Genomic DNA, 25,139 nt, shown 5'->3' with positions numbered 1-25,139 from the left:
AGCCCCTCTTGCTACAAATGTTTTTCAGTTATCTGAAAATACTGCCATGTCTTACTCCACAGGTTACTAACTCTGAAATGTTTGAGAATTGTGCAGAGGTGCACGCCCACAGTTTGAAGGATCTGGTCACCTTCCTTTATCTGTCACTATTTGCTGTGTCAGCCTGGATATGTCATTCACTCCTTTCATACCCCAGCTTCCTTATCCACAAGAGGTGGACAACTTCACACCCCTCTAGAGGAAATAGGAAGATTAAAAGAGATTCCTAGAACCAAGAGTTTTAGATCTTCGTGATGTAATTCAACTGCCTTCTCTTTTTTTTTAAGATCTCTCTTTTTTTTTTTTTTTTCTGATGTGAACTATTTTTTGTTTTTTAAGTCTTTATTGAATTTGTTACAATCTTGCTTCTGTTTCATGTTTTGAGTTTTTGGCTGGAGGCATGTAGGAACTCAGCTCCCCAACCAGGGATGGAACCCCTTCTCCCTGCATTGAAAGGCGAAATTTTAACCACTGGACCACCAGGGAAGGCCTCAACTGCTTTATCTCAGGGGACTGATTCATCCTGCTGGTGCTGATAAATAATAGTGAATACTTACTGAGTATGTACGACGCACTACACATTTCACAAACATCAATCCTGCTCCTGCGCCTTGAGGTGGTACTATCTCATATAATACAACAAGACAATAAGGCACTTAGATTCCACAACTAAATGAAACAGTTGTTCAGTTGCTAAGTTGTCTCTGACTTTTTGCAACCCCGTGGACTGCAGCACGCCAGGTTTCCCTGTCCTTTACTATCTCGTGTTCGCTCAAACTCATGTCCATTGAGTCAGTGATGCCATCTAACCATCTCATTCTCTGTCACCCCATTAGAGCCAGAATTGAACCTAAGCACTCCCATCTCAACTTTCCCCTGCCATCTGCAAAGTAAGAATTGCTGGTTACATCTTTTGTCCACGTGTCAGCCGTAACCTCTATGGAGCTTTCCCCAGAGGGACTCTGGATGTCCAAAAGGATTTTTCTCCCCTTTGGGAGATGCAGCCAAGCCACAGAGGTCTGCCGTCCTTCTTTTGGCCATCTGACCTGTCCTCTGTTCCACCAAGCATGGGTGAGAGAGGACAGTGGAGAGCACCAGAGGGTCATTTGGCCCCAGGAGGGAGCTAAGAAGAGATGGGAGAAGAAAGAGGCCACTTTTGCAGGGGAAATGAGCCTGTGTCAAGCTCTTACTCAGTCCGGGAGGTTTCGTTCGGGCTCATTGTTCCTCATTATCAGAGCTAACTATGTTCAGGCGGAGGGCGAACATGTTCCTAAATTTATGTCTCTGTGTGCGATCACGACAATGCGTGTTTTGTGTGCTTCTCCTTGAAAAACTCCTTGGGTGACATGCGCGACCCAGCTTGGACTGGGGCTTTCATGTGCGTTACCCACTCCGACTGGCCCCCGCTGGCAGATTTTTCTTAAAGTCGAAAATGAGGGGCTAACCTTCTCTTCTCGGCTTTTTCTTCTCTGCTACCTATAATCTTGATTTGACTCACACAAAAGTGACTCAGTGGGAGCCCCACTCAAGAAGGCTTTGACAGGGAACAATGCGCGGCACCTCTACAGAGGCCAGCCCGCCGCGTCGAGAGAGGGAAAAGGGATTAAAGTTTAAAGATGTCATGTATGTTAACCGATCAGTATTGGTTTTATGTGTTTTGTCAAAGAGACGGCAGTGAAGCTGGGCCTGTGAGGGTGAGGGGGTGCAGAGGAGGGAAGAGGTGGCCCCCAGGAACTTTGGCCAAAGGCCTCACCAGAGATAACGAGCCCAAGAAGCTGGAGTGTTTGAAAGGTAATAATAACAACAATAAAGAAGAAAGGGCTGAGAGGGGAGACTGTCGTGGGATTGCTGCGTGTGTCAGCTTTGTCCTTCCACAATGGCCCAGGGCCAGGAGCCAGGCAGGCGTCGGGCAGCAGAGCGGCTCCTCCTGAAAGCGGATGCTGCTCTTTCAACCCGGATGGCTTTCTTCCCTGATAATGCTCCGGTGGGGCCCCTGGAGCAGCCAGAGCCCAGGGGAGCCCTGAGTGAGGCTTGGGGAGGCGGGGTGCTCTGAAAGGAACAGCTTCCTGCCAGCCAGCTCTCTCTCACCAGGCCCAGCACAGGGCCCCGGAGCAAGGGGCCCCATGCCTACAGGGGGCCTCAGCCCTGGCCTGGCTTCTTGTTCCAGGAGGAGGATACCCCCAGCACCTCTCTCCCCTGACAAGAAGTCAAGAGAATAGATGTGACCTCTGGAACGTCTCTTCAATATCCCTGAAGGAGAGTGGGATTCCCCACGCTGATTTCTCTGGACTTCTGAGCACTCTTCCTTTTATAGGAATCTCCCTTTGTGAGGGCTGCTAGAATTTTCTCAAGTATTGAACAGACAGAAAGTTAGGTATCTTTGAATCCTCTTTCTGAAGCAGTCTGGCCTCAGACAAGATGAACTCGGCTTGGAGGAGATGGTGCACGATAGAGGACACGTTTGTAAACTGGTGACCTCCCATTCTGCTCAGGACTCTAAGGACTGGTAACGGGGTAGCCATCCTGGCTGGGCCTGTAGTGTGAATGCTTCAGAGACCAGCCAGGGGAAGGTTTCAGAGCTGGTCTGAAGAACGTTTCCCTGGCTTCTAATGGCCATGGGGATGAAGGCAGGAATATGCTGAATCCAGCTCTAGCTGGCTTAGGAGAGCTGATTTCCAGTAATTCTGCATGCAGTTTTATTTTTCGACTTACCACAAATGTATTTTTTCACAGTTCTGGAGGCTGGAAGTCCAAGGTCAAGATGTCAGCAGGGTTGGTTTCTCCTGAGGCTTCTCTCCTTGGCTTGCATACTTCCCATGCCCATCCCTCTGTGTGCCAAGAGACGGTTTTTAAAAATTAAGTTGTGTAAACTTACAACCAGATACATCATATTAACAGCAAAGGTGATAAACATTCAAAGCATCACTTATTTTACTATTATCTATGCTTTTGTGATGGTGCACGTTTATTACACCTATGAAAGTGAAAGTGAAAGCATTAATAACTCAGTCATATCTGACTCTTTGCGACCCCATGGACTGTAGTCCACCAGGCTCCTCTGTCTGTGGGATTCTCCAGGCAACAATACTAGAGTGGGTTACCATCCCCTTCTCCAGGGGATCTTCCCCACCCAGGGATCAAACCCGTGTCTCCCACACTGCAGGCAGATTCTTTACCATCTGAGCCACCAGGGAAGTATCGTAGGAATATTGTGTAATGTATGTTTCTGAGCATCTGTATCTAACTCCATATAGTCACATGGATAGACAGCAATTGGCCATGGTAGAGTATTTCATTTACACCATAGAAATCGGCAAATGCTACAAACCAGGACTTTTCCTCTTGAAGTTGTTAAGCATTTATCAGTGCCCTGGTTTGGGGAGGGAAGTGGTCTGGCCCAGCTCCTTGGTCACTAGACTCAGTTACTGTCCCTCTGAAACAAGAGGAAGAAGAGATGGAATGGTGGGTGGATTTGAAGACAAACTGTATAAATCTACAAGAGCTTCTGAGTTTCTTGCCCTTCATTCACGCCCTCACCCATTCATCCCCTCTTTTCTGTTTCTCACTCAAAAATATCGCATTAGCAAAATAGAAATCATTTCTCGTTCCGAGACCTTTTTATAAATAATCTTTTCCAATGTCTGCCTTTAGCCAGGATAATTCAAGGCCAAAAAAGTGGATCTGCATGCTGGGCTCAGGAATGGGGGCCAGAGGCCAAGTTTCAGGCTCTGGGGACATCACCTGCCCTTGAGCCCACCTGTGTCCTCCCAAGGCCTCTCTCTCTCTGGGCCTCAGCTGAGAGGGCTGAAGCCATCAGCCCTCCCCTGGGGTGTCTGCGCTTGAACAGGGGTCTGGGGAGACTGAAATGTCTTCAGGGCCACCCTGAACAATTCCATGGCACGGGTCTAGGCCTTGGGGGCACTGTGCAAATTTGAGTCTTGCGGCCTTCTAAAAGCATATCATGTGGGCCACGGTCTTCTCGTCCTAGAACACTGCCCTTGGTCAGGGTCCTTCTCTCTCCTGCCCCAGACAGCACAGGGCAACAGGAGCAGTAATGACAACCCGTGTTCATGGAACAGACTCCACGTGTCCGTCGCTGGCCCAAGCATTTCCATCTCACTGGGCTTCCCGGAAACAGGCTCAGTGTCTTAATTCCACTTGACGGCTGAGGAAACAGGCACAGAGCAGGTCCTTAACCTGGCCAATAGGCTCAGACAGGAAGCCGCAGGATGGGGTTCACACCCAGCCAGGCTAACCCGAGTTCTCCTTCTTAACCACTCTGCTTAACTGGTTCCCAAGAATTATCCTTTCTGACCCAAAGATATAAGCCTAGCTGGCTCCCCACCACCAAGTTCTAGTCAATGGGAAACAGGAAAAAGGCAGGAAACAGGGGTAGGGGTGAAGACAAGGAGGCCAGAAATGGGGTGAAAACCGAAGTAGGAGGAGGCATAGCTGTTATCCTGACGCCTACACTGGGCATTCCCTTGGCCCCTGAGGCTTAAGAGTTTACAGGGGTACCCAGTCCTTGAAGGCAAAAGGAGAAGAGGGCAGCAGAGGATGAGGTGGCTGGATAGCATCACCGATTCAATGGACATGAACTTGGGGAAGCTCCAGGAGATGGTAAAGGACAGGGAAGCCTGGTGTGCTGCAGTCCAAGGGGTCGCACAGAGGCAAACTTGACTAAGCAATTAAACAACAACAACACTTCTGTAGGGTGAGGCTCATTCCTAGAACGTCCCTCCTCCCCTGACACATGGGGCCTGAGGCCCACGTGGAATTGTTTCAGGTCTTGAAGGGCAGCAGCCTGAGGTCCTCGGCACTGGGCACACACACTCCCCTCTCCCCAAAATGGAGAGCATCGCTGAACAGGCCCCCCTAACAACAGTGGGGATATACCACAGTCTTTTCTCCCCCAATGGCCCCAACACCTACAAGGCACTTTCAAAGTCAGTTTCTGATTTGCTCTTTATGATCTTGTGAGGCCAGCCTGTGTCACGAGAACACCTTTTGCAGAAGGATAAGTTTATACAAATGCCTCTGGGGTTGGGCCTGGGCTGCTCAGCCCAGCTGGCCTGAAGCGTGGCCTCTGGACTCGCAGTCCAGTGCTCACTTTACAGCAGCATCCGCATGCACAACCCTACCCACCTGCCCCCACCTCGCCCTGCAGGAGGCCTAGTTTCTTAGAAGCAGATGAAATCAATTGGTCCTTGGAAATGTGTCAACCGCTGAGACCAGGAGACAAGTGCCAGGAGGAAAGAAATAGTTGAGATTCCTGTTAAAGAACAATGTTGGGTTTGACCTGAATAACACCAGAGAAAAAGGAGAAAATAATAATGTCAGACATTACATAATCTGTGGAGATGCAGAAGGAAGCTGGAGCTGGAAGAAGCACAGCGGGGGAGATTTCAAAGGGGTCACCTTTCCCCACGGAAAGGATGAGGGGGTGGACAGGGTCACTGACGTACACTGAGCTGTTGCCATCTACTAGGCGGTGGGCAGTAGATTGTTGCCATGACAACCCCGTGGCCTAAAGATTATTGCCTCCAGTCTGTGGATGGGAATACTGAGAGAACGAGGGTGATTTCATCCTCCCAAAGCAGCACTGAGATGCCCAAGGGCTCTTCCTCAAATGGGGAGCAGGCTGAGGGCTTCAGTATGGTGTTTAAGAGCAAGGACTTTAATAGCCAAAGCCCATTAATTAGTGAGTGGCTAAACAAAATGCAGCAAATCCATACAATCGAATACTACACAACAATCAAGGGGAAAGCACAATCTGGATGGACCTCAACATTATGCTGGGACTTTTCTGGCGTCCAGCAGTTAAGACTCCATGCTTCCAAGGCACGGCAAGTGGATTTGATCCCTGGTTGGGAACTAAGGTCCCACATGCCACGTGGTACAGCCAAAAATATTATATATATATATATATAAAATAAAATTACACTAAGTCCTACATTCTCCACCAAATGATATGAACCCTAAAAGGGAGAAAGTTGGGGGCAAAAAATTCTAAGCTATTACAATAATTTGTGGTTTTCCAAAGCTCAATTCAACCTGACAAAATCATATTCCTCAGTATATAATTTCTGTCTTTTGGGAGAATTTTAAATATAATTTTTCCCCTTGGAGAAGGTGTGGATGATGAAAGAAAGGTTGGAAGCACTGCGCTAAATGAAAGAAGCCAGACGCAAAAGACCATATAATGTGTGACTCCACACGTAGGAAATGGGAAGAAAAGGCAAACCTACAGAGAAAGAAGATGAGCAGTTGCCCAAGGCTGGGCGTGGGAACAGGGTGTGACTGCAAATGAGCAAAAAGGACCTTTCTGGAGTGATGAGAATGTTCTAAATTTGAACTGTGGTGACGGTTGCACAACTCTGTAAATTTCCTCAAAGTCACTGAATTGTACTGTAAGATGAGTGAGTTTTCTGGTATTGAAACTATACTTCAATAAAGCTATTTTTAAAAAAATAGGAAGAACACGGGCTTGGGGCTCTGAGAGGCCTAGCTCCGGTTCTGGTTCCCTCACTCCCATGGCCCAGGCAGCTCCCTCTGGGCTTTCAGTGTGCTCAACTATGAAATGGAGCTGCGAGCAGAGCCTTGGGAAGCTGGGGGATGCGGTGAGCCAGGCACCAAAGAGTGAGACAGGCCTAGACAACCTCTCAACCTTCAAGCCTCAGATGACACGGCACCTCCCTGAGGGGCCCCCTTGATGCCTGGAGGCTCTTGCCCATGTGGGCTCTTGCCCATCGTGACATCGGTTTCTTCCCTGTGGCACTTACTGAAATCTCAAGGGGCCCTTTTGCTTACTCGGTGATTGTCAGTCTCCCCACCCTCCCCTGGAATGTTAGCTCTAGGCAGGCAGGGACCTAATCAACACCATCCCTGTAAGAAGGACACCCCGCACTAGCACAGAGCCGTGATGTAAAAATGTTAGCTGTGGTTATTATTATTATTACTGGCAGAATACCCAATGAACTAAGGCTTGCAAGCTAAGTTTTCAAGCCGAAAGTCGCAAGTTTCTGGAGCTGTCTTTCCTTCACAAAGACCTCTATGTCAGGTGTGTAGAGGGGTGAACAATCCTAGAGAAAAAAAAAAAAATTGCTTTAATGACATTGATTCACTGGCCCTACCTGACTGCTGTGGCGATTCATGGCCTGAAGGCCACGGCGGGTCATGAACTACTGAAATCAGATGCAGCCTGTTGTTTGTAATCAAACATATACATTTCCGGGGTGAGGTAGGGTGATGGTTATTAGCACAGATCAGAATTTCAAAGGGTTCATGATGGTAAATAAAGCCATGATTCTCTGGTGCTTTCCAGGTAAAATGGAGACTCCTAAGTATGGAGGACATGCCTCTACTTACTCTCTTTCTCTGTATTTCAAGTACCAAACACACACACACATCTCATCCGAAGCTCCAACCCTAACGGAGAACTTGGGGCTGGGCAGTGATGAGGAATCTTCTTCATGAAGCTGAAAACAGACCAGCTGAGATAGGAGCCCAGCAAGATGGGAAACAGGAAGACTGGAGACCTCAGGGCTCACACATCTGTTCCTGGAATAGCAAATTGTGCAATTAGAACTTGGGCTGGGCACGCATGAGGAAAGCCGCAAAGAGAGAAAAGGAGACCGAACCTCGCTTTGCTTCTGAATGCCCCTCAGAGGGGCAGGCCATCCACCTGGAACACCTGCGCGCAGGCGCAGGGCACGGAGACGGGGGCGGGGCTGGCCTGGGACGCTTGGGGGCGGGGCCAGTCGTCCTGAGGGCACCTGACAGCTGGGCCCTGTAGGTTGCAGGCTAAGACTGTGTGATCCATCAACAGGCTTCTATGGGTGATTTTCCAGGGTGTGTGTGCACGCACACCATGCGAGTGCAATAGGGAGAGAGAAGAGAGAAAAATAAGCTCTCTACCATGAACAGAGCATACTTCACCATCCACTCTTAAAACAGGGTGTCAGACAGCCAGGGGCCCAGGAAACCAGCTCCTATTCTCTGAACATCATGGCCCTTAAAGAAGAAAAACAAGAAGGGAGAGGCCAGGGGAACAGGCTCATTACACCTACCAAGCGACAAATCACTTGGAAAACATAAATACGTTTTCAAGGACACTCCTCCACTAACGAAGCTAAAGTGTTTTTCTTTCAAACCCCGGCAAGAAAATCCAAGGGATGAACAAACTTCGCTTATTTTAGTTTCTACTCAATTACCTGTTAATGGAAAAAATCTGGCACCACGCGTAATGAGGCGGGCATGAGCTCACTGGCGCGGGGGTCGGCGCTGTCAGGAAGGCTGCAACAAGCCGGGCATTTATCTGCCTCTCTGTAACCCTTTTCAAACTCGCTGTCAGGGAGCCCACGCCGAGCGGGCAGGAGAGGAAGGGCTTGGAACCTGCTGCCGGCCTCCGAGGCCCTCTGGGAAAAAGAAAATTGTTGTTGGCAAGTCTGCCTGGCTCCAGAAATTGATCCAGTGCCCCCCACTTGTCCGAGCAGCAGCAGACAGAGCTAAGAATTTTGTTATAATTAAATAGAGTGCTGATTGGTTGCTAGAGGTGGTCTTGAAACTGGTGTTTAAAAGCAGAGGAGAACAAGGGTTACTATTCATAGGAAAAGCTCAGAGTCTTAAAAATCCATCTGTTTCATTCCCAAATTTAGGCCAAAAAAATGCTCACTTGCTGTCTTTAAAAATACCACCTGCTTTGCAATGTTGTATAATGTGCCATTATATAAGGTGGAGGAGGGGCGGAGGGGACGGCCAGGCAGAAGGATGCGGTGTGGTGGCCCAGCCCCTTCCTGGGAGAACAGAGGATGTCTGCAGAGGCCAGACTGTCTGCTCCTAAGGCTGAGCGCTCCTCCTCAGATGCCCAGCAACCAACCTCAAGGCACTCGAGAGACTTTCCAGTATCACCTTAGTGAGTTGCATTCAAGAGCCCCCAAATGCCAGGCTCTGGTAACTACAGACATCCATCGTGCACCTGGCCTCCGGGATCAACCATCTGGGGGTTGCACTCAGGACTGGACTGGACTCTCCCTACTGCTCACCACAGCTGGTAGCACGCAGTGAAGTCACGGCTCCCGGAACCAAGAGAAGGAGACGCCCTCTTAGCCCTGGAGCCAGGGCCACTTAGTACCCTCCCACAACACAGCACCCTAACCCTAGGGCAGAGCAGCCACGGGACATAGGGTTCCCCACAGGGCAGCCCTGTTTCTCCCAAGTGGACAGATGTCCCAGTCCAGCCTTGTCCCTAACAGCTTTTCCTAAACCTTGGAGAGGTGTCGGGACTCGGTTTCTCTTTTAAGATTCTCACGTGCAAGGTAACCGAAGAGAATCAGCATTAAACCCAGCTCCAACACTTTTCCACTGACTGATGCTGAATGTGTTGCTGAGCTCCTTCTCATGACGGTGGAAACAGGAAGATTCTCATTGTAGTATTTGGGTGAAGAACAAATAAAATCATGTGTGCTGTGCCAGATGCCCAGAAGCCTAGTATGGTGCCTGGCACAACAGAGGTGCCCGCTAACAGGTGGCTCCTGAATTCCTATAAGCTGCACACGCCAGTCCTCCATTGCATTGGTGTCTGCAAACCTGGACACTGACCCAAGACTGGGAGTGAGTCTCAGAGCTGGCAGCAGGATGCAAATCCCCCATCCTCAAAGCCAGTCAGTAGAGGATTCAAGGCTGGGGTCGTTACTGGAGAGATCCCTGGTCTAGATTGCAAGGAATCCTGGCATCTAGCCTAGAACCTGCCAGCACCCAGCTGTGTGGTTTCAGGCAAGACACACTTGGGGCCCCTTCTCCGGGCTACAGTTTTCCTCTGGTCCCTCTTTCCAGCTCTTGGAGATGAAGCAGTCTGACTCTGTTTAGAGCAGCTGTTCTTGGCCTTACAAGGCCCTCCTGGAACTCCTATCCAGAAGGATACAACTTACATGTTTCCTCAGCTCCCTTCTGGGAATTCTGATATCCTGGGTGGAGGTGGGGGTCTAAACAGGAGCCCCCCTCCACACCTTGATGCTAATGGTAGGCTCTAATTTCATAACAAACCCATGATTTCCCATTTCCACCCTCCCCTCCAACCCTTGCACCCTGAAAAGCAAATACAGAACCAGAGTGGTTTCTAGCAGGATATTATCTGCAAAGTTATTAATAGGAATTTAATGTGTAAGTTTAGTATTTATCCTTAGGGGCCATTCCAGTAGCCCCACTCCATCCACATTTTTTCACTGTGAATTTCCTTCCACCCTTGGTCTCATAAAGCTACCAAGGATATGGGTGAGAGGTGGGCAGTACTTAGCTTGTTTTAAGTAGTAACCACTGCTACCTTTAGAATCCAGAGGAAGTTAACATTGCTTAACCCGAATTCTTCATAATTTCATAAACCGAGTGAACAGGGGGCATTACATTTTTTTTCAAAAGGTTTGTTTCATGACTTCTGGCTGTGGTCGCTCGCCTACCAGGCCCTAGGCTGCAGACCACATGGTGATCATAGCTGCAGTCTTTTATTCCTGCTCCAGGCAAGACAAACCACCGAGAGGACTTCTGTCCCCCTCACCTGCCCAACATCACCTCCAGCATTTCAGTGGAATGGAGTGTGTATCGTCTATGGGAAGAGTCCAGAGGGATTGTGAGCACACTGGATGAGAACTACCCATTGTATGAAAACCACAATTTATCCAAACTATTATTGATGGACAGTGTGTATGAGTCCAGTTTATGGTCATTATGAATAAAGCTGCTATGATCATCTACTAAAGGTAAACTTATGCTATTGGAATATCCTCTCTTTTTTTGTGAATCACGTAGTCTCATTTTTGTTTGGTTTGGTTTGGTTTTAGGTTTTGCCCACTTTCAGTTGATTAAGCTATCTCTCCTTTTGATTTTTAGGAACTTTTTTATTCTCCTGGATATCAGTCCTTCATGAGATATATGTGTTACAAATATTATCTACCTGTGCCTTGCCTTTTTACCCTTTGAGTTTATGATAAATGTTCTCAACAAACTAAGACTTAAAAAAGCACGTATCTACAAAAGAGGGCTTCCCTGATGGTTCAGTGGTAAAGAATCTGCCTGCCAATGCGGGAGACATGGGTTTGATCCCTGGATTGGGAAGATCTCCTGGAGAAGGAAATGGTAACCCACTCCAGTATTCTTGCCTGGGAAATCCCATGGACAGGGAAGTCTGGCGTGCTGCAGTACCTGGGGTCACAAAGAGTCAGACCCAACTTAGCAATTAAACAACAATCTACAAAAGCAGCCGACAACACACATTATTGTCGTTCAGTCGCTCAATCGTGTCTGACTCTTTGTGACCCCATGGACTGCACCACGCCAGACTTCCCTGTCCTTCATTATCTCCCAGAGTTTGCTCAAACTCATGTGCATTGAGTTGGTGATGCCATCCAACCATCTGGTCCTCTGTTGTCCCCTTCTTCTCATCCTGCCTTCAATCTTTCCCAGCATCACTGTCTTTTGTAATGAGTTGGTTCTTCACATTAGGTGGCCAAAGTATTGGAGCTTCAGCTTCAGCATCAATCCTTCTAATGAATATTCAGGATTAATTCCTTTAGGATTAACTGGTTTGATCTCCTTGCTGTCCAAGGGACTCTCAGGAGTCTTCTCCAACACCACAATTCAAAAGCATCAATTCATTGTCGTTCAGCCTTCTTTATGGTCCAATTCTCACATCCATACATGACTACTGGAAAAACCATAGCTTTGACTATATGGACTTTTGTCAGCAAAGTAACGCCTCTGCTTTTTAATACACTGTCTAGGTTTATCACAGCTTTTCTTCCAAGGATCAAGGGTCTTTGCATTTCGTGGCTGCATTGTCTCTGCAGTGATTTTGGAGCCCAAGAAAATAAAGTCTGTCACTGTTTCCATTGTTTCCCCATCTATTTGCATGAAGTGATGGGACCGTATGCCATGATCTTTGTTTTTTGAATGTTGAGTTTTAAGACAGCTTTTATACATATGGTAAAATAGTGAATGCTTTCCCCTGAGTTCAGAAAAAAGACAAGGAAGTCCAATATCAGCACTTCTATTCAACGTTCTATCGGAGGCCCTTGCCAGTGTAATAAAGAAAAAAACAAAAAAGCAGAAGAGGGCGTATAAAGATTGGAAGAGAAGAAATAACATTATCAGTATTTGCAGATAATACAATGGTGTGGATAGAAACATCCAAAAAAGCTGTAGCTAACCTATAAGAATCCATACGTGAATTTAGCAAGGCTATTGGATGAAAGGTTAATATAAAAAAATCAAGTATGATTTGATATACTAGCATCAATCAAATAGAACATAACATTTTTAAAATACCACTTATGATCATTTCAAAAAACATGAAATATTTGGGGATAAGTTGGATGAAAGACATGCAAAATCTCTATACATAAAACTATAAAAACTTTTGTTATGGGCTACAACACCTGCAGCTCAATTCCAGAAAAATAAACAACCCAATCAAAAAATGGGCCAAAGAACTAAACAGACATTTCTCCAAAGAAGACATACAGATGGCTAACAAACACATGAAAAGATGCTCAACATCACTCATTATCAAAGAAATGCAAATCAAAACCACAATGAGGTACCATCCCACGCTGGTCAGAATGGCTGCTATCAAAAATACAAACAATAAATGCTGGAGAGGGTGCGGAGACAAAGGAACCCTCTTACACTGTTGGTGGGAATGCAAACTAGTACAGCCGCTATGGAGAACAGTGTGGAGATTCCTTAAAAAACTGGAAATAGAACTGCCACATGACCCAACAATCCCACTGCTGGGCATACACACTGAGGAAACCAGAAATGAAAGAGACACGTGTACCCCAATGTTCATTGTAGCACCGTTTATAATAGCTAGGACATGGAAGCAACCTAGATGGCCATCAGCAGACGAATGGTTAAGAAAGCTGTGGTACATATTCATGATGGAATATTCAGTTCAGTTCAGTTCAGTCGCTCAGCTGTGTCCAACTCTTTGTAACCCCATGAACTGCAGCACACCAGGCCTCCCAACTCCCAGAGTCCACCCAAATCCATTTCCATCAAGGACCATCTCATCCTCTGTCGTCCCCTTCTCTTCCTGCCCTCAATCTTTTCCAGCATCAGGGTCTTTTCAAATGAGTCAGCTCTTCGCATGAGGTGGCCAAAGTATTGGAGTTTCAGCTTCAACATCAGTCCTTCCAATGAACACCCAGGACTGATCTCCTTTAGGATGGACTGGTTGGATCTCCTTGCAGTCCAAGGGACTCTCAAGAGTCTTCTCCAACACCACAGTTCAAAAGCATCAATTCTTTGGCGCTCAGCTTTCTTTATAGTCCAACTCTCACATCCATACATGACCACTGGAAAAACCATAGCCTTGACTAGATGGACCTTTACTCAGCTATTAAAAAGAATGCATTTGAATCAGTTCTAATGAGGTAGATGAAACTGGAGCCTATTATACAAAGTAAGTCAGAAAGAAAAACACAAATACAGTATATTAACGCATATATATGGAATTTAGAAAGATGGTAATGATGACCCTATATGTGAGACTGCAAAAGAGACAGAACAGACTTTTGGACTCTGGGAGAAGGCGAGGGCGGGATGATTTGAGAGAAAGGCATTGAAACATGTATATTACCATATGTGAAATAGATCGCCAGTCCAGGTTCGATGCATGAGACAGGGTGCTCAGGGCTAGTGCACTGGGATGACCCAGAGGGATGGGATGGGGAGGGAGGTGGGATGGAGGGTCAGAGTGGGGAACACATGTACACCCATGGCTGATTCATGTGAATGCATGGCAAAAACCACCACAATATTGTAAAGTAATTAGCCTCCAATTAAAATAAATTTTAAAGAAAAAAACTTTTGTTATGGGCTAAATTGTGTGTGTGCCTGAGTGTGCATCCAACTCTTTGCAACCCCAAGAACTATAACCTGCCAGGCTCCTCTGTCCATGGGATCATACCAGAAAGAATAGTGGAGTAGAGTGCCATTTCCTCCTCCAGGGGAATCTTTCCAACCCAGCATCAAACCCATGTCTCCTGCATCTCCTGCATCGGCAGGCAGATTCTTTACCACTGAGCCACCTGGACTAAATTGTATCCCCCATCAAATTCATATGTTGAACTCCTAATCCCTTGTACCTCAGAATGTGACTGTATTTGAAGATATGGCCTTTAAAGATGCAATTAAGGTAAGAAGATCCAGATATGTGTCTTTGAGTAAGCAACTTAGCCTTGCTAAGTCTCAAAATTTCTACACTTGTAAAATGAACATAAAAGGAGTCTCTATTCCCATGAGGATTAAATGAGAAACACGGGTAGAGTTTTTAGCACATCCTCTGGTCATTATCCTTCTATGAAGCCACTTTCCAGGTGAGCGGCTTGTCCAGGCTTCAGGAATGTTGATGGCCCCTTTTCTTAAAGACTGTGTCCTATTTAGATACTGCAGGATTGAGCTCAGAGGGAAAACCAGAGACCAAGCTGACTTTACCCAGACCACTGTGCCAGTTCAGTTCAGTTCAGTTCAGTCGCTCAGTCATGTCCGACTCTTTGCGACCCCATGGACTGCAGCACTCCAGGCTTCCCTGTCCATCATCAACTTCTGGAGCTTACTCAAACTCAGGTCCATTGAGTTGGTGACGCCATCCAGTCATCTCATCCTCTGGCATCCCCTTCTCCTCCAGCCTTCAATCTTTCCCAGCATCAGGGTCTTTTCAAATGAGTCAGTTCTTTGCATCAGGTGGCCAAAGTATTGGAGTTTCAGCTTCAGCATCAGTCCTTCCAATGAATAATCAGGACTGATTTCCTTTAGGATGGACTGGTTGGATCTCCTTGCTGTCCAAGGGACTCTCATGAGTCTTCTCCAACACCCCAGTTCAAAAGCATCAATTCTTCGGCACTCAGCTTTCTTTATATTGGAACTCTCACATCCATATACGACTACTGGAAAAACCATAGTTTTGACTAGACAGACTTTTGTTGGCAAAGTAATGTCTCTGTTTTTTAATATACTGTCTAGGTTGGTCATAGCTTTTCTTCCAAGGAACAAGTATCTTTTAATTTCATGTCTGCAGTCACCATCTGCAGTGATTTTGGAGCCCCCCCAAAATAAAGTCTGTCACTGTTTCCACTGTTTCCCCATCTATTTGCCATGAAGTGATGGGACCGGATGCCATGATCTTCGTTTCTTGAATGTTGAATTTTAAGCCAGCTTTTTCACTCTCCTCTTTCACTTTCATCAAGAGACTCTTTAGTTCTTCACTTTCTGCCATAAGGGTGGTGTCATCTGCGTATCTGAGGTTACTGATATTTCTCCTGGCAATCTTGATTCCAGCTTGTGCTTCATCCAGCCTGGCATTTCTCATAATGTACTCTGTATATAAGTTAAATAAGCAGGGTGACAATATACAGCTTTGACGTGCTTTTTTTCCTGATTTGGAACCCATCTGTTGTTTCATGTCCAGTTCTAACTGTTGCTTCTTGACCCACATACAGATTTCTCAGTGCTTGGTTCAAATTGGTGCTCAAGAAATAGTTGTTAAATGAATGAATGAGTGAATCAATGAATCAGTGTGCTTACAGCTCCCATTAAGTGCACTCACAAAATTCTAGCTTTAAAAAACCCAGACTCAGAGTTCACCAAAGTTGCCCATCAGACCCACACCAGGGTTCATGCCGGCCTCTGCCATCACCACACACCAGGGAATGCGGGACCTGATCTGAAATGGGAGATGATGACGCCAACCCCAGAGGGGAGCCCTCTAGAGCATCAGACCTCTAGCTTTGTTTATTAGTTATTCCAAGCTTCGGTTTCTAGCACTTGCCTTGATGCACAAGACCTTTAGGCTATTCTTTAGTTTCTTTCCAAAAGGCTTTAATTAAAAACATACGTCCATGTCACAAAAAGCATGTCAGCCAGAGCTATGGCTCTCCAAAAGGTAGTATTATTTCTTGGACCGTGAAGTTCCAGGTAAAGTGAATGACCGTGGACAGTCACAGTATCCCAGGCCTATGGTCCCTTGACTACAATAAGGACGGGTCTTCCACATCCAGGGGCTTCCCTGGTGGCTTAGCTGGTAAACAGTCCACCTGCAATGTGGGAGACCTGGGTTTGATTTCTCAGTTGGGAAGATCCCCTGGAGAACAGAAAGGCTACCCACTCCAGTATTCTGGCCTGGGGAACTCCATGGACTAGTCCATGGGGTCACAAAGAGTTGGACACGACTGAATGACTTTGATTTTGACTTTCATTTTCCGCATCCAGATGTCTGTAATTCTCTAATGGCAACCCACTCCAGTACTCTTGCCTGGAAAATCCCATGGATGGAGGAGCCTGGTAGGCTGCAGTCCATGGGGTCGCTAAGAGTTGGACACGACTGAGCGACTTCACTTTCACTTTTCACTTTCATGCATTGGAGAAGGAAATGGCAACCCACTCCAGTGTTCTTGCCTGGAGAATCCCAGGGACGGGGGAGCCTGGTGGGCCACCGTCTATGGGGTCACACAGAGTCGGACATGACTGAAGTGACTTAGCAGCAGCAGCAACCTGGGTTTAAAGATTCAGATTAGTGGAATCCCAAGGAGAAATAAGGAAAACAAATAATTATGACCAGCCTTCTGCTTTTGTGATAATAATAAACACTATGATTTATTATTCCAGGCACTCTGCATTCCAGCTCTCATCAGGATCTGTCAAAATGACACTTGTCATATTGACAAAATGACATATTGTCACCAGGTGTTAGATGAAGACACAGAGGCTCAGAGAGATGGAGGCATTGCCCAAGGCCACACGGTGAGAGAGTCAGATGGAGGATACTCCAAGCTCAGGTTCATGCCACTGCTCCCACATGCTTCCCCTCTTCAAATCCTGGATCCAGACAAAAGGTTCTGACCCTCTATGCATCTACATCATCAGAATAAAAAGTGAATTTTCCATTATCTGAAATGGAAACACATTTACTATAATAATCCCTCTTGGCATGGGATTGTCCAAAACCACCACCAACAGTGGAACAACTACTCATTCTGGAGGATTCTGTTCTAAAACCCTGCCAATTGTCCCAGAATTGGCAAATGCCTCTGTTGTGGGCTGAAGGGTAGCCCCTTAAAGTATATGTCCCTATCCTAATTCTAGAACCTTTATTACTTTATATGGCAGAAGATGTGATTGAGTTAAGGACCTAGAGAGAAGTGGCTTATCCAGGATCATCCAGGGAGCACAAACATAATCCCAGGTATCCTTATAAGACAGAGGCAGGGGAACTTTCAGGACAGATGCAGAGGAAGCCGTGATGAGAAGGTAGAGGCAGAGATCTGAGTGATGTGGCTACAAGACAGGGAACACCCAGGACTGTTGGCAGCCACCAGAACATCTGGAGGAAGCACACACTGGCTTCGACTTCTGGCCCCAGAGCTGTGAGAGCTAGGCCACCAAGTGTGTGTTCATTTGTTAAAGCAGCCACGGGTGACTAATACACACTACCACTATGGGGAGAAAGACCAACAGCCTCAGACATGAAGATGATACCACTCTAAAGGCAGAAAGCAAAGAGGAACAAAAGAGCCTCTTGAAAGCAGTGAAAGAAGAGAGTGAAAAATCTGGCTTGAAACTCAACATTTAAAAAACTAAGATCATGGCATCCAGTCCCATCATTCCATGGCAAATAGATGGGGAAAAGGTGGAAGCCGTGACACATTTCCTCTTCCTGGACTCTAAAATCACTGTGGATGATGACTGCAGCCATGAAACTAGAGGACCACTGCTTCTTGGCAGGAAACCTAAAACAAAACTAAACATTGTATTAAAAAGCAAAAACATCACTTTGCCAACAGATGTCCATATAGTCAAGACTATAGTTTTCCCAGTTGTCATGTACGGATGTGAAGTGAACCATAAAGAAGGCAGAGTGCCAAAGAATTGATGCTTTCAAACTGCGGTGCAGGAGAAGACTCTTGAGAGTCCCTTGGAAAGCAAGGAGATCAAACCTGTCAATCCTAAAGGAAATCAACCCTGAATACTCACTGGAAGGACTAATGCTGAAGCTGAAGCTCCAATACTTTGGCCATCTGATGCAAAGAGCCAACTCATTGGAAAAGACCCTGATGCTGGGAAAGATCAAGGGCAGAAGAAGAGGGCAACAGAGGATGAGATGGTTGGATGGCATCACTGATTCAATGGACATGAACTTGGGCAAACTCCGAGAGAGGTGAGGTACAGGGAGGCCTGGTATGCCGCAGTCCGTGGGATTGCAAAGAGTTGGACATGACTTGGCGACTGAACAACAACTACACAAACTTCCTTGGCCAGGTCCCAGTAGAGGTCAGGAAGCCTATGGCTCAGTGACTGAGTCACGGGCTCCTAGATGTTGTCTTAGGGTCCCTTAGTAACAAAAAGCCACAGATTCTTCCCATGGATGAAATGGGAAGATGTTCAATTTGCAAGTAAACTCCATAGGTAGGAAGAAACCAAACTGATGTCAAGGGAAGAGATGAAGGGCAAGGACTTGGCTGGGCATTTGACAAGCTTGGAGGGAAAGGAACTTCTACATTGGGGTAGAGAGAAGATCCTCAAAGCTCAAGTGTTATAGGTCAGGAAGCACGTAGCTGGGTGATCTGTAGTTTGAATTTTAGGAAGAGATCTGTACCCAGGCTGGGCTGATGATGGAGGATCAACCCCTACCTCCACCTGGCATTTTTCAGCCTTTATAACAAGGGCAATGAGTTATATTCAAGCAAAGCTGAAAGGATTAAGGAAGTAACTGAGAACTTGAAAGTTCTAGGAACACATTTGGAAGCATTATGGAAAGCTTCCATTTTCTTGCTTCCTGCAATACAGGTGTGGAGTTGGCCAACTTCATTTATTCTTTCCCCCAACAAACATGAATGGAACACCATCTATGTGCCAGGTGCTCAACCAGAACCCTAGTATAGAGCAGTGAGCAGCAAAGCTCCTGTCCTCCTGAGGGACTCTCTAGAGCAATGGGTCTCAACTGGGTGTGATTTTTGATCCCGAGGAGGCATTTGGCAATGTCGGAGGACAGTTCTGATTGTCATGACTGCCGGGGAGTGGGGTGCTTCTGACATCTACTGGGTAGAGGCCATGGGTGCGAACACCCTACAAGGCATAGGACAGTCCCCTACCACAGAGAGTTATCCAGCCCAAAATGTCCATGAAACTCAGTGGTGCTATTACTGGCCTAACTCAGCCATGTCCAGTGGGCACGATGGTGGGTGAGAGCATTAATGGGAGAGAAAAACAGGAAGCTGAAAGGTCACACAGAAGAGAGACATCATCAGCATCATCTACGAGGGGAACTGAAGGATGAGGAGCAGCGAGGCTGCAGGAGCAGAGCAGACCTTCCAGGCAGAGAGCAACCACATCTTTGAAAGCAGAAGAGCAAAAATACATTTACGGGAAATGGAGTATGTGCTGGGAAGGAAGGGATGGGGCAAACAAGGAAGTCTCCAATCCCATCACTCTGTTTGGGAGAAGGACCATCTTCATTATGCAAGGAAATATATCTTAGTATTAAGAGCATGGGTTTGGAGTCAGGGCTAAACTTAAATCCTAGCTCCACCACCCTATAGGCTGTGTGGTCTTGAACAAGACACACACTCTTGAGTTCCTAAACCCAGTTTTAGAAAATAAAGCAGAGGGTGGAAGTAGAGGATAAAATCTACCTCAAGCGGTAGTGTTAGGAAGAAATGAGAAAATGCTCATCAGTGGCTTGGCACACTGCCACAAAAAAACAGATACTGTCAAATAACACAAATGTTTTCAAAGGTTACCCTGGCCCCAGTGTGCAAAATAAAATAGGGAAGGACAACCAGAATCACTTTTTCCTGGATATGCAAAACAACTGAAGACAAAAATACCAAGATTTTACAGAACAAAAACCAACTTGAGCAAAGCAGAGCTTCCAAGGAGCTTTAAAGTCCTTGATGACGATACTGTGTAATTGGAAGTAACAGGGCGGTGACACAGACTGCTTCTGTGTCCAGTGAAATCACGTCCTTTGAAGGCGAGGTTATCCAGACAAGTGGAGCTACATATGCACCCATCTATCCAACCATTGATCCCAGCCAGCATGAGGAATGAACGCAGTGGAAACCTTGGGAAGATCTTTACTGTGGCCCTTGTTGGTGATGGCGGTGAACTTGCATGCTGGCCAGGGTGGAGTCCTGAACTTGAGTCTCAGGGATAGCAAGAGTCCTCCCTGCAAACTTGTAACAGAAGTACCTTGATCCGTTTTCTAAAAGCCTTTTTGCTTAACAATCGCTCACGCTGGCATCTCTCCTTGCATGTGATTCTTTTTTATTTTTTAACTTTACAATATTGTATTGGTTTTGCCATATATCAACATGAATCCGCCACAGGTATACATGTGTTCCCCATCCTGAACCCTCCTCCCTGCATGTGATTCTTACAAAGAAATAAGGACACTTTCACATCAATGATCCTTAAATGGTAATGATGTGCTTTCTTAAATTCCCTCCTGGTGAACTAAGTTTCATTAATAAGAATTAAATCATTTCTGCTTGATACTCAGAGGGCCAACTCAGATGTATCAGAGTGACAGTCGTATAGCCCTAAGAGTGACTTTTGCTTTCAGAAATGAACTAACCAGGTACACAAACTATGCCAAACAGGCATTAAGAATGAGACGGGAAAATAAAGAGAGTTCAGGGACCCTTTCTGGTATCCACATCACCACCCATCACCCACACCAACCACAGGGTCTCAAGTTCCACCTTGGGAACACATTTCTCTTGCTGAAGGCAGATCTAGTTTCCCCAGAGATAAAACCCAAATTATAGAAACAAGTGACCAGCCTTTATCTGCACATACTAAGTTGCTTTTATTAATCCAGAATGGCATGCTACAGATACTGTACAGCATGAACATTTATTCATTACAAAAATGGCTTCCAAACCATTAAAAATGAAATTGGAATAAGAGCATAAAACGGAACAGTAACATCACAATTGTTAGGAAACATTCAAAGTATTCACAAAAAAATGTTATAGTTAGCATTTTAATAAACCAGAGAAAAACCGGAGACAGTTTTACAATCGCTTCATGTCAACTACAATGGCACTGAATGAACAGGTTTTAGCTTTATACAGCATTTTGTAACATCAACATGCCTAGGTTTTTTTTTTATTTTTAAAGTGTGCTACCTACTTGTATGTCATACAGGTACATAAAAGCGGCAGCTGGTTTTTCCTTTAAGAGTAATCTAATATACAGAATTTTTGGCCCTTAAGGGTTTATACCTCTTCATTTAAAATGCTTTCTGGACAATCTGCTACCAAACACATCTTGTTATAGGTGACATTAAAACTACATACAAATCTACCTATGTAACATCACAGCAAAACATGATGAACGAAAATTACAGCATCAAAAAGAGGGAGAAAGCTAAAGTCACTGAGAATTTTGGCACATAAAAAGTTTTGCACACGGTCAGTCCATGTCCTCAGGGTGCAGGGTGCTCGCCTGTGAGTTCACAGGGGAAACGGGACAATTCCCACTGCTGCTGGTACAGCGTTCTAAGATTCCCTCACTAATGTTCAAGTCTTGTTTTACATAATGGCTTTTAAAGCAACTTTCGTTAATGCTACTGATCCTTTAATGCAACTATTAATGTCCATTTGGCGGTATCTGGGTTTCATACGGCAAAAAAAAAAAAAAAAAGTCCAAAAGGGAAACAAAAAATATATATATACACATTTTATATATAAACTTAAAAACCTTGTACAAATGAGTTGTTATATATAAGATGCTTATGCTAAGGGGAAAAAAACTTTATACAGTTTCAAGAAAAAGGAAAACATATTTTAAAAGGGACAACGTACAGGTTCGACGAGCAATCTCTAAAGCAATAAATACTACTGGTCCAACAGCAATGTGATTCCATTAATTGTTGAATAGCAACCCCCTCCCCCCAAAAGAACAACACCATGGAACAAGGTATATTAACACATTTTAACCCTTTGTTTCTGTACATTTAAACAATAACAAGTAACATCACAATAAAAGTTGTTTCACACAGAAAAAAAAAAAAAAAAAGTAAATGGCACTGCATTCCTTGTGCCCTTATGGTTTAAAAACCAGATGTAAAATGATTGGTTCGCAAGCTCGTATTTAATACAAATAATACAGAACCAACTCCTTTTGGAGGGCTGCTTCAAAATTGCTTTTTTTTTCTTTTTGTTTTTTAATCAGTCTTTTAAAACTAAGCTATTCGAACTACATAACAGTTATGTATATATATATATATTTTAAACGCTACAAAGACTTTAAACAGCTGTTGATAAAAATTTTGGTAGAATCATGAGGTTCTTCTCTCATCTACATATTTAAAAGGAGAAATTGAAATAAGAATGGGTCAAATATTGACCAATGAACTCGATAAACATTAACTAATGTAGCCACGTGGCACAAACGGAAGAGGACAACACGAAACCCGGGCAGGAGGGTGGGGGCGGGGCGGGGCGGAACCGAAAATAAAGAAAAAGCAAGAGGAAAACACTCCACAAAGCACCCGGGGCTGAGGAGGGTAAAGCTATTCTAAAGACTTGGTGACGAGGGACAGTGGCTGGGGCTGGGTCCCGGCCAGAGCGCCGTGGGAATGTAAGGAAGATGTCGACGGCTGTGCCAGAGATGCGGGGGGGATGGCAGGCGGCTGCAGAGCGGCGGGAGGCAGGTCCAGGGCCCCGTTGGCACAGAGGGCGGGGGCCTTGCCGTGGGCGGCCTCGGCAAGCAGGAGGGCGGGCGGCGGAGGCATCATGGACAGGTGGGCCAGGGGGTCGGGCTTCAGGGACAGCGAGAGAGGCTGGGTCTGCTCAGTCTGTGACTTGGCGTCCTGGGGGGGGGAGCCTAGCAGGTTGGGGGAGGAAGGAGGCGAGTCTAGTAAGCTTCCATCTGAAGAGGGTGGACTGAGGCAGCTGCCTTCACCTTGTATGTAGCGAACGCACTTTTTTTTTCTCCTAGAAACAGGGGAGGGAGGGGAGAGAGTTATCTGTGAATAAAGGGCAAAGATGCCAAGGGAGAGAGTTATCTACTGCTCAGAGCCAAGAGGACCGCCACCTAACGATGCCCCCGGGGAGACATCGCCCAGCGGCCAGGGGACGTTTAACGCCACGCTGGGGTGCCCGGCTCACTGAGCTATATGCCCGCTCTGGCAAATGAAGTGTCAGACCGCACAGCTCCCTACCTACCTGCTTCCCCTGCCCCGCTAAACACCCGCCTTCCCACTGACCAAATACAAGCGAGCAGGCTCAAGGGCGCCACCTGTGGGCCGTGACAGACAGCGGCTGCGTCCACGCTGAGAGGCGCTCAAGAGCTTGTTCGTTTCTTTTTTGGCTTAGACATCCCTTCATTTCCCGTGGTAACCATTCCCCTCCATTTCCACCACTACTGCCCCCACCCCTCAATGGGTGTGTGTGTGTGTACATGTGTGTAAAAGAGACAGACAGAGCTCCCTCCCCAGGCGCCTCATATCCATCTGAAACTCAAAATGCTGACTGTTGAGCCCACAGAGCTTAAAGGCAGCGCGAGCAAGAGGCTGAAAAGGTTTTATCCCACCACCTCCACCATCACCACCACCAACCACCACCACCACCACCACCACCAGAGGCTGCTGGCGCCCAGAGAACTTTTTGGGCTTGTCTGTTAAGAACCACACCAAATCAAGAGAGGTCAGAATCAGTTGTGAAGGGGGGCGTGGACGGGGGGGAGAGGGAAACGAAAAGAAAACCAAATAAACTAAAAAACAAAACAAAAATAACAAAAAAAATAAAACCACCAAAAAACAGGTAGAAGAGGATAAACAAAGGTGGGGGAGGGGGAAGAATAAGAAAAACAGAAAATGATCCAAAGGAACAAGAATAACTGGTTGTATGGCCTGCAGGTTGTGGATTAAATTATGATTCAAACATTTTTTTTTTTTTTTTTAAGATTTGGGGTCTTCCCCTCCCCCACCCCATAGTGAGAAGGCTAGAAGGAGAGATGGTGAGAATGGGGATGGAGGGGCAACTCGCCCTGGTCCGTATGCCAGGGCCAATGAGTAAGGGTTCAGCCCGTCACAAGGAAGTGACAACCAAGAAGACGTGCCAGGGAGTCGCAGCATGGACTTTCTTGAATCGGGGGTGGGGGTGGGGGGGTTATCAGGAGTAGTGTTTAAACCAGAAAGACTAATTTTGCCCTGCGCCAAAACCAGAGTCTCCCCTCTCCATTTCCTGTTTACATAAGAAATAGGATTGATAATTTCAGAGCCTCTTGTGCTTATCCACCTGAGGTGGGCGAAGTCAGTTCAAGACACTGAGTGTGTGACCTCACAGCTTCCCCCTAGTATTCATCCCAGTTTGATGGGATCGTATGTGGTAGGACAGGTGATCCTGGCAATCAACCCCACTCATGCTATTAAAAATAATGCAGATACAGGGGATGTGCTGACCTAAGAATACAGTCCGAACCGCGGCCGATAACACTGTCTAAAAACAAGTGTGTGAGTACCGGCTGGCTTCCGGTCATGGGAAAGCAACCAAGATGCTGCCCAGTTGAAGGCCACCACTGTCAGATGTCAGTGACCTTTGAAAGGAAGTGAGTGCACTGAGTCCCTCCTTGGGTTTGTGCCCCAGAGCTGCCTGATGATGCCCCTCAGTGCGTGGGGTGTGGACTCAGCAAGATGGCAGGAGGGAGGGGAGGCGGGGGGCGAAAGGGCACATGCTCAGTCCTTCCTGCCTCCCAGAGGCCGAGACCCATTGGGCCAGTGGCTTCAGGGCCTCTCCATCCCTGCTCTGGGTCAGAAGGAAAGTGAGGACAGTCTGCCTTCACCTTCCAGTTGCCAAGGTTCCTTTTCCTCCTCCAGGATAGACTGAAATGGACTGTGGGTTCTGTTCCCATCCCAGAAACCCAAGATAAAGTAATTAAGCCTCTTAAGAGTTTTAAACCACCTTAGCCTGCAGATCAAAACATGCTCAAAAAACTAAGATGTCCATGCATTTTAAAAATGGGAGAAGAAAGGGAGGGGCATAAGCAAAAGTGAGAAAGCAACAGGGACAAATGAGAGAGAGGGGAAAGAGAAAAGGGAC

General features: G+C 46.3%; 1 protein-coding gene and 1 long non-coding RNA gene across 56 annotated transcripts in view; both read right to left on the bottom strand.

Annotated features, from left to right (window-relative positions):
* Nucleotides 1-10,142, bottom strand: part of LOC147344347 (uncharacterized) — a 37,029-nt gene extending 26,887 nt beyond the window's left edge. For 2 of the 6 annotated variants that reach the window (XR_015155152.1, XR_015155153.1), the window contains exons 1-4: nt 7,680-10,142; nt 7,408-7,599; nt 3,368-3,472; nt 2,752-2,867 (exon numbers count right to left, since the gene is read on the bottom strand). This is a non-coding gene — a long non-coding RNA (uncharacterized LOC147344347). Of the gene's footprint in view, nt 1-2,751; nt 2,868-3,367; nt 3,473-6,884; nt 7,122-7,407; nt 7,600-7,679 lie in introns of those variants that run through there. The other 4 variants (XR_015155151.1, XR_015155155.1, XR_015155154.1 and 1 more) reach the window with 4 other exon arrangements.
* A 10,732-nt stretch (nt 10,143-20,874) lies between these two features.
* TCF7L2 (transcription factor 7 like 2) overlaps nt 20,875-25,139 on the bottom strand; it is a 202,300-nt gene continuing 198,035 nt past the window's right edge. For all 50 annotated transcript variants that reach the window (XM_086377122.1, XM_086377124.1, XM_086377123.1 and 47 more), the window contains one exon: nt 20,875-23,033. In XM_086377122.1, the coding sequence (XP_086233248.1) occupies nt 22,610-23,033 (424 nt within the window). In that variant the 3' untranslated portion in view covers nt 20,875-22,609. The remainder of the gene's footprint in view (nt 23,034-25,139) is intronic.

The sequence above is a fragment of the Bos grunniens genome, chromosome 26, assembly GCF_055505025.1.
Source record: "Bos grunniens cultivar Pamir isolate PY7600 chromosome 26, Bosgru_T2T1.0, whole genome shotgun sequence".
NCBI lineage: Eukaryota > Metazoa > Chordata > Mammalia > Artiodactyla > Bovidae > Bos > Bos grunniens.
Note: the sequence above shows the minus strand (reverse complement) of the source record. Positions and strands in the feature narration are given on the sequence as shown.